This window comes from Papaver somniferum, chromosome 9, assembly GCF_003573695.1.
Source record: "Papaver somniferum cultivar HN1 chromosome 9, ASM357369v1, whole genome shotgun sequence".
In the NCBI taxonomy this organism is placed as follows: Eukaryota; Viridiplantae; Streptophyta; class Magnoliopsida; order Ranunculales; family Papaveraceae; genus Papaver; species Papaver somniferum.
The window spans coordinates 50,333,900-50,342,374 of NC_039366.1; the positions used below are offsets into that span (position 1 = coordinate 50,333,900).

The 8,475-nt window shown below is 36.7% G+C and overlaps 2 protein-coding genes across 2 annotated transcripts; both read left to right on the plus strand.

Moving 5' to 3' along the window:
- The first annotated feature begins 2,512 nt into the window (after positions 1–2,512).
- LOC113313832 lies at positions 2,513–4,593 on the plus strand. Its single transcript, XM_026562621.1, has 4 exons — positions 2,513–2,773; positions 2,857–2,968; positions 3,955–4,026; positions 4,249–4,593. The coding sequence occupies exons 1-4, from the start codon at positions 2,637–2,639 to the stop codon at positions 4,324–4,326; spliced, it is 399 nt and encodes a 132-aa protein (XP_026418406.1). The 5' UTR covers positions 2,513–2,636; the 3' UTR covers positions 4,327–4,593.
- Positions 4,594–5,196: 603 nt separating this feature from the next.
- On the plus strand, positions 5,197–8,020 carry LOC113310352 (guanine nucleotide-binding protein subunit beta-like protein). The gene is made up of 2 exons (XM_026559000.1): positions 5,197–6,141; positions 7,676–8,020. The coding sequence occupies exons 1-2, from the start codon at positions 5,299–5,301 to the stop codon at positions 7,775–7,777; spliced, it is 945 nt and encodes a 314-aa protein (XP_026414785.1). The 5' UTR covers positions 5,197–5,298; the 3' UTR covers positions 7,778–8,020.
- Positions 8,021–8,475: the final 455 nt, after the last annotated feature.

An 8,475-nucleotide genomic window follows, 5' to 3' on the forward strand; every position in this document is an offset into this window, starting at 1 on the left:
AAGCTAGGATAGTCCTTGTTCATGTCACTGTTCTTGTAGTGCTGAAACTAAGTAGGATTGATAATTGGCTAGTTGAGTGAATGCACCTGTGATCAGTTGTGCTGTAAGAAGACAGCTGATTCTAGGGGTGTAAGAGTGAGAGTAGCTAAGGATTCAGTCCATTTGAAGGGTTGTGCTTAATTGAAGTAGGGAAGTTAGTAAACTTAGTGATCAAATGCACCTGTGATTGAGTGTGCTGTAAGAAGACACTCAATGCTAGGGGTGAACTAGAGAACTTAGGGGATTAACCTTCCACCAATGCGGATTGCTAGATAACTGGTTGAGCAAACAAGCCTGTGATCAGTTGTACTGTGAGAAGACAGTTGATGCTAGGGGTAAGTTAGTAAGATTAGTTAAGTAAATCATCCATAATCTTCCTTGAGATGAAGCAAGAACATGATTTGATTAGGATCTGCCTTAGTTTAGGATCAAGAAGTGGATTCAAAAGCCCTAGCATGTTCCTGTTTACTTGCTTTACATTCTACTGTTTTTTTCAGTTCAGTCACTGCCATCATTTCAAGTGTGTTTTAACACAACCAAGACTCTTTGTTACAACTCAGTTTTAGTGAAACCTTAAGCTTCGACTACACACACCTTGTCCCTGTGGATCGACCCGTATTTGCATTGTTCTACACCTCGACACCGTGCACTTGCGGTATTAGTTTGTAGGTCTTTTTTAGAAACCCACCGCTCATTTACTCATGAATTACAACTTTGTTAAACATGCATGGATACACTTGAATTTCAATATGGATTATGTAGTGGAAAACAATACTACTTTTCAATAATGGCTTAACTCTTGGTTCTCTAACACTAACATAAATGGTTATATAATGCAGTGGGCTGAGTTTTGAAGTATTATAACATGGCACATCTGGAAAGTCAGATGTAATTGGGTTTTTAGAAAGGAAAAACGGAATAGTGCGACTACGGCTAACACTATAGTAAAAATTCATAAATAGTGTCGCTACCATTAATAACCCAAGATACAATTCATTTCAAACTTTGTATTACAAACCAATGTATGATGAATGCCTTGATATATGTACTCTGGAAAACAGATCTATGGAAGCAAAAATGTGTTACACTATAAACATTCTCTGACCATAATGGATCCTATTTCTTCATCAGAAATTGGCTTAACTTTAATTGATTTTGCAGGGTACACAATTGAAGCTAGGGGAAGTACCTGCAATTGTACCAACAAAGAAGATCTAGAGAAGAAACGTGTTGAAATTGCTTTCCGGTAGGCAAAACAATGGAGTGGTCATGAAGTAACTTTTCAGAGTGATTCAATGCCTACTTTGATGCTGCTTAAAGGAATGTATATTGAAGCAAGAAAACCGAGATACTCTATTAGTAATGATTTCCAAAGTATCAATCATGAAGTAGTGAACTTTGAAATTTCAGAATTTATATTTTGTAATAGATTAAATGTAATATGGGCAGCTGACGATGTAGCTTTTTGTAATATCTATAACCTCCAACACAGATGGACAAGAAATGATCTAAGACGCTTGCTTAACTCTTTTAGTTATCAGTTTTTAATGAACATGTTCCTTGGTCGAATCCCAATCTGATCTTGGTAACAAACTATGAAATGTAATGTTAGAGGATATCATCCTCTTTTTTATGAAAAAAAAGAGACATCCTCCCAACTTTATTGTTTCAGCATTAGAAGCTGATACAAACATTATACTGATTTCTAACTCTTAATAAGTACCTTCTTAACATATAAAAAAAACAAAAATTTAAAGCATCTAATTTTAATAACTCTTAATAATATCTTCTTAGCATATATAAGAAAAACAGAAGTTTAAAGCTTTTAATTGTATGTTTGTACTAAGCAGGCTAATCAGGCTAATCAGGCAGTATTTGTATTAGCCCACAAGGTTAGTGAAAATGCAACACGAGCACGCCTGGAAAGATGCCGTAATTGTGTCGGACACACGATCGGACACGACACACGGTTATGACACTTCTCGATACGCGACGGACACGCCATATCACATGTCTCGTAAAAATCGATATTAGACACTTTACAGACACTATTGGACCCTTTCGGACGCCCCATAAATGATAAATTTTGGTTTGAAAAATCAAATTAAACTAAATGTTAAGCTATTTTATTCGCCTTTTAGTCAAATCCAAACATTATTTATGAAAAATTTGATCATAATTTCATTATTATTAATTTTATTTTATTAGTAATCAAGTATTTTGAAAATAAAAATAATTATTATGTTTAGTAGATTATTGTAAAATCTCATTTTGATGGTGCGTGTAATACATATGACGTGTCCCCGTAACCAACTTTTTTGAGATTTGACGTGTCCCTGTAACCGTGTCTCGTTTTCGTGTATGTGCAACATAGCTGCTCAAGCAGCTATCATAGCGGAGTCTTTAAACACCGACAGGATACTTTGGACCAGTTCAGTTCATTCTGAATTGAATCGTATGTTTCCTCCAGGAGTCGAGAGTCGAGAGTCGAGAAATAAACTTGCGACTTTTGTCACGGGTTTTTGACCCCCGGAGTGAGTTCACCCAATTAGACAATTTCACACACACACAGAACAACAGTGGAGAAATAGAGAGAGATGGGAAGTGTTGTATTGGGAGGAAGAAGACCATTAGCGATTGGATTAGTTATAGTTATGATTTTAGGAAGTGCTGTTTACTTCAAGCTTTGGTCTATTGATTATGATTTTTCTTCCGAAGATAGAGAATACTTACGGTCCTGCTCCATCTCTTTCTCTCTTTAAATTCCTCTTATCCTTGATTTGATACTGATATGGGTCTTGTATTCAACTCTTGCAGAAGACAATTTGATCTAGCTAATAGAGAAGCAATGGATGAATCAGCTGAATGGAGACTTAAATATGATCAAGAGCTTCAGAAATCTAATGTTTGTGCCAAGGAACTCGCAGAGGTAATGATAGTTGAACCCTCTAATTCTATTTTGTCATTGAAAATCTTGCATTGCAATTCAGTATTCGTAGAATTTGTATTACAAATTTTTGATGTTGAACTTCGTTATGAACTTTTGCTAATTGTTCAATTTACTTAGATTCAAAAATTTTGGGGGTTTTCCACATTTCCTTCTAAATTGGGGAACTAAGAATTATAAACTACGGGTGTTGCTCTCCTTGCGGTCACGTCACGTTGGGAGGAAACGCGATGTATTTGACCTACAGAAGATTGAGAACCTAAATCCTTCCATGTTGTAAACCCAGTTGGGATTCTCTATAGCATAATCTTACCTTCATTCAGTGATTGAATGTCAGTGTTAGTTTTCTAGGTATATCTTTGAGTAGTTTTATGTTGAATGCGGAGTAAAATGCAGATAACAAATTAGTATATTTTTAGTAAAAGATAATTGCAATTGCAACAAAAAATGAGCTTGTAGGTTGTATAATCTGACATATATAGACAACCTACCTGTGTAGAATGCCACACATGAAGTTGTCGATGATGAGGGGGGGAAAAGCGTTGGGTATAAGTAAACCATGTTTCACATCTCCCATGCTGGCACAAATCTCTCTTCTGAGAACAAGTAGTTGTAAGCTGGAGTTATATGAAAGTGTTGTCACGGGATATTGTTAACTCCCCAAGCACCATTGAGAGTTTGTAGTTTTCATTTCGGATCACCATTTGATTGTTTCCTCCAAGGGAATTGATAAGCTACAAACTGTGTCAAGTTTGATTATCTAACTATCTATAACCACTGTATGGGTCCGTGAGGCTTGACTGCGCAGTGTTTTTCTTTTTATTAGTATCATTCCTCTGCAACTATGATATGCAATCATTTTCTGGTTTGAGTTAACATTATCAGTTGTCTAGCACACATTTCTCCGTTTTCAAAGACGTTTACTTACTGTCATCATTGAAGTTTTCGGTCTTACTTGGTGATTACAGGCTAACGAGAATCTTAGGAGGAAGCTGAAAGAAGCTGCTCGTATCAACAAGAAACTGTCCACTCTAGAACAGGTGACTTACGATTTTTGTTTGTTTGTTTATTTTCTGCTTTGTTTTTGGTATATGAGTTTGCTTTCACGGTGAACGATCCATGACACTATTCTGAGTCAAGTACATCTATGCTATTACACTATGAAACTGAAACTAATTGGTTAATTTCCTGAAAAGCTTGTACTTCTTGTTTCCTTCGGTATTTGCTCTCTCATAGGCTATTGTGATTACAATTTTTAATAGGAAAATGTTGGCTTACTCGACCGGGTTGAATCTTTAACGCAAGAGATCCAAACTGAGAAGTTGAAGTGCAGCTTGTGACAAGAGAAACAAAGTACAGGACCAATGTTTAAACAAACAAAATCCAAACAGAATCACGGAGGTGATTCTAGCCAGATTTTTCCAGCAGAGCAAAATCTCATTTCAGTTTTATCGTAGAAATGTAACTTTTGAGTGAGATGTACAAATTACTTACTCATATAGCTGCTTTTAGTATTGTATAATTGTAGAACTACTTCAAGAGTTCTTAATCTGAATCAAAACAAGTCAAGTGCATGATCACGATCCATGGAAGTCGTTTCAGTTCCACCAGTTTCTCCATTTAAAATCCATATACCAAAGATGACAGCTTTATTATTTTTGATCGCCAGACCTGGGACTGCACATTCTTCTTTCTTCATTACAACCGTAAAGGTATTTTTACACGTCAACAGCATTTCTGCACACAAGTGCTAATGCCAAAATGACGGCAAAAGTTCAAAGGGTCTTCCTGCTCTTCATGACATACAGGGATCCCAAAATTTGTAGATATAAGGTAACGGACCATAGATAAAGGGAAAATCAATGTCATTGATCTGTGGCTGTGCTATGCCAAGCAGCCAATGCCAAAATGAAGGTCATCACTGTTGCGGCGGTCTTAAATCTCTCACAAAACAGGCCATTGACTCCCAATCCCATGAGGACTGTCATACCTGCATATGCATAGGCTGCAGCGTGATAAGTTCTTTGGACGTAGTCTGCGGCTCTGCGTACACCTTAAGAGATTGCGAAATTATTGGATGACCCATAATAAACCTAAGTGAGCAAACGGGTAATAACATTTTGGAGTAAACTTAAATAATGAATAATATTAGGGAGCAAACTTAAATTGTAAATAAGATATGGAGTCCATATAAATAAAAACCCTTGGCCAAATAAAATTAGGGTTTTGCGTAAAACATATCTCCTGCCTCCTCTTGTGCTAGGAAACCCTAGAAAACCAGCTTCATCAAGGTTTCTGAGCTTATCGCAACCATGGCAGAAAATTTATTCCTTCGCGGAACATTGAAAGGTCACGATGACATGGTTACAGCCATTGCTTGTCCAATCGACAACTCAGACATGATTGTTTCATCTTCTCGTGACAAATCGATCCTTGTATGGAGTCTTACCAAACAAGGAGAAAACTATGGAGTTCCTAAACGTCGTCTTACTGGTCATGGTCATTTTGTTCAAGATGTTGTTTTGTCTTCTGATGGTCAGTTTGCACTATCTGGTTCATGGGATGGTGAACTTCGTCTCTGGGATCTCAACACTGGTGTTACTACTCGTAGATTCGTTGGTCATACCAAAGATGTGTTGTCTGTTGCTTTCTCGATTGATAACCGCCAGATTGTTTCTGCTTCAAGGGATAGATCGATCAAGCTGTGGAATACTTTGGGTGAATGCAAGTATACCATTCAAGATGGTGATTCACATACTAACTGGGTAAGCTGTGTTAGGTTTAGTCCTAATACTTTTCAGCCAACTATTGTTTCTGCATCTTGGGATAAGACTGTCAAAGTATGGAATTTGACTAACTGTAAGTTGAGGAACACTTTGGCTGGACATGGTGGCTATGTCAACACTGTTGCTGTTTCACCTGATGGTTCATTGTGTGCAAGTGGTGGTAAAGATGGTGTCACTTTGCTTTGGGATTTGGCTGAGGGTAAGAAATTGTATTCCCTTGATGCTGGTGGTATTATTCATGCTTTGTGCTTTAGTCCAAATAGGTACTGGCTTTGCGCTGCAACTGAGGAAGGTGTTAAGATTTGGGATCTTGAGAGTAAGAGTGTTGTTCAGGAATTGAAGCTTGAACCAGAAACAGGAAAGAACAAGGTAATTTCATTTTTATGCTTAGCTTTTACATGTTTTAATACTGTTGATTGTTCAATGCATGTGCCTATTTACTCTAGAACTACTTGTGTCATTATTAATGTCGGTGTCAATTTGTTTATGAGTTTAGGTTGAAGATTGTTTTGAGGTATGAATTGAAATATACGCTGACACCTGACAGTAAGATATTATTCAGAAAATGTGTTGCTAAGAGACTTTTGTGGGTGAATTGTTCTTGCATTGTTTTGTAATGCCTTTGTGAGTGTATATTTGCTAGTGGGATAGCATGTTGTTTTTGCGACCCAACTCTCACATTGAGTTCATTTACATTCTGTAAGCCTGCTTACGTAGTTTACCTTCTTCAGTTTGGCCAAAACTTTTACCATCTTCATATTCTTTTCCTTGATATGTATCAGAAATTCTGTTTTCAAATATGTTTGATAAAGTTTGAGTAGTGCATTTTTTTTTTGTGTAATTGTTTAACTCTATATTTAACACTTGCTTTTTCACTTGTGTTAGATGATTAAGCTGTATCTCTTTTCTCTAGAATTCCTTTATCTCAATAACTATATGCAGTATAGAATTTCAGTAGCACATATTTATTTGAAAGGCCCATATCTAGGTGTAATGTTGATTGATGTGGTCTTATCATATGAATTTTGGGTGTTATTAACTCGTGAACCATGCATATTTTGCTGTAAGGCTCCTAACAGTATGCATGGGGTCATAAGTTAACAAGACCCAGTTTTGATGTGAATCTAGTAGTCTCGCGGAGTAAATGTCTTCTTTTGTCAAAAGTACTTTCTTTTGGGAAATGGTAAACATGTCATGTTAAAACGTTTGGTGCTGGAACAGTAGTTTAAATTAATAAACTGGTTTTTTCAAAAGTTTGATACACTTTAACAGCGTCCAGTATACTTCTTATGTCTTCATGTTAAATTTACCTCATTCACAGATCACCATATCTTAGATGTAGGAGGATGTTTATTGGCTGTAGTTTTAAGTTGGATCTCATAAGCAGATTAGGTCAAACTGAAAGAGGCAAGTGTCCCCATTTCCTGTGTAGCATTTCAGTATCCTACTACTGTATAGGCGATCTACTTGTGTCACATAAAATATCGGCATTGAGATTTCATCTCATACATATTTACCGGTCTAATTAATTAGATACTTCGTTTTCTTTTGTGCTGTAGTTTGGACACATTATCCTAAATCTATTGCATAAGCTATTCACTAATAACTGTATTGCTTTGAAAGACGATACGTGCATGTAGGTGAACTGTTAACTACTGTTGGACCTCGTGTCTGTTTGTATGTCATGGCTAAAGCTAGGAAGGGATAATTTGTGTCTGGTACTCTATACCTGTGTTGCATCCTACTTGCTTCTATTTTGTACCTTTTGTGTTATGAAGAACTTCGATGAGTTTACACACTGGCGGTACATGAGATGTTGGAATGCGCCACCCTCTTTTATCTGTGTTGGTGTTTATATCGTTTGGCTAATGATTGTGTTTCCTATATATCTTTTTCTTTGTAGACATTTTACTGCTCAAGCTTGAACTGGAGTTCAGACGGAAGTACTCTTTTCACTGGGTACACAGATGGTGCCATTAGAGTTTGGGGAGTTGGCCGTTACTAAGAAAGCATCTTAGCCCTGTAGTACAATCTTTTTGATTGAATTTGATACTGTGGAAGACAGTTGTGGGAGAGTGACTTTTTGAATCGTTACTTTAATCTACTAGTTGCATGGGATTTTAATATTTCTGTTTTTATACCGTTTTCTTTTTTTCGGGTTTACTAGTTGCACGGGCTAAAGTTAATATTTCTGGGCTAAAGTTTGGTAATTTGTTCCCACTTTCAATTTAAACGAAATTTCCAATAACTTATAACTGTCTGAAATGATATTCAGATCAGGCTAAGATCTTGTTAGACCTTTAAGTCCGTATTTATATTTAGGTTAGCGCTAAGGAGTTTATTGTAAGGTTGACCATCCACATCTGGTACTAATAAGATGTTGATCAGGCTAGCCAAATTCAGAAAACGTCATACCACTGGCTAATCAGCTGTAGTTTGACGGCCAAGATATATAACTCCTGTTAGAAAATATATCTAGAAATCGGAAGCTGGAAACGGCCAAGATATACAACTCCTGTTAGAAAATATATCTAGAAATCGGAAGCTAGAAATGCTTAATAGGACTGCTGATGAATTGCTGAATTGTTGATTGACCCTTTTGATAAGATATATTGAGGTAGATAATCATCAAAACTATTATAACTAGGGGTGTGCAACGGACAGTTGCGGATTAGGGGTCACCCGCAACCAAACCGTCAAAAT

What these genes read in the sequence shown, in the direction of transcription:
- LOC113313832 (XM_026562621.1), top strand. Translation starts at nt 2,637, where the DNA reads ATGGGAAGTGTTGTATTGGGAGGAAGAAGACCATTAGCGATTGGATTA. An exon ending in GAAGATAGAGAATACTTACG is followed by an intron (nt 2,774 to 2,856) that starts GTCCTGCTCCAT and finishes CAACTCTTGCAG; the next exon opens with AAGACAATTTGATCTAGCTA. An exon ending in AACTGTCCACTCTAGAACAG is followed by an intron (nt 4,027 to 4,248) that starts GTGACTTACGAT and finishes AATTTTTAATAG; the next exon opens with GAAAATGTTGGCTTACTCGA.
- LOC113310352 (XM_026559000.1), top strand. Translation starts at nt 5,299, where the DNA reads ATGGCAGAAAATTTATTCCTTCGCGGAACATTGAAAGGTCACGATGAC. An exon ending in CAGAAACAGGAAAGAACAAG is followed by an intron (nt 6,142 to 7,675) that starts GTAATTTCATTT and finishes TTTTCTTTGTAG; the next exon opens with ACATTTTACTGCTCAAGCTT.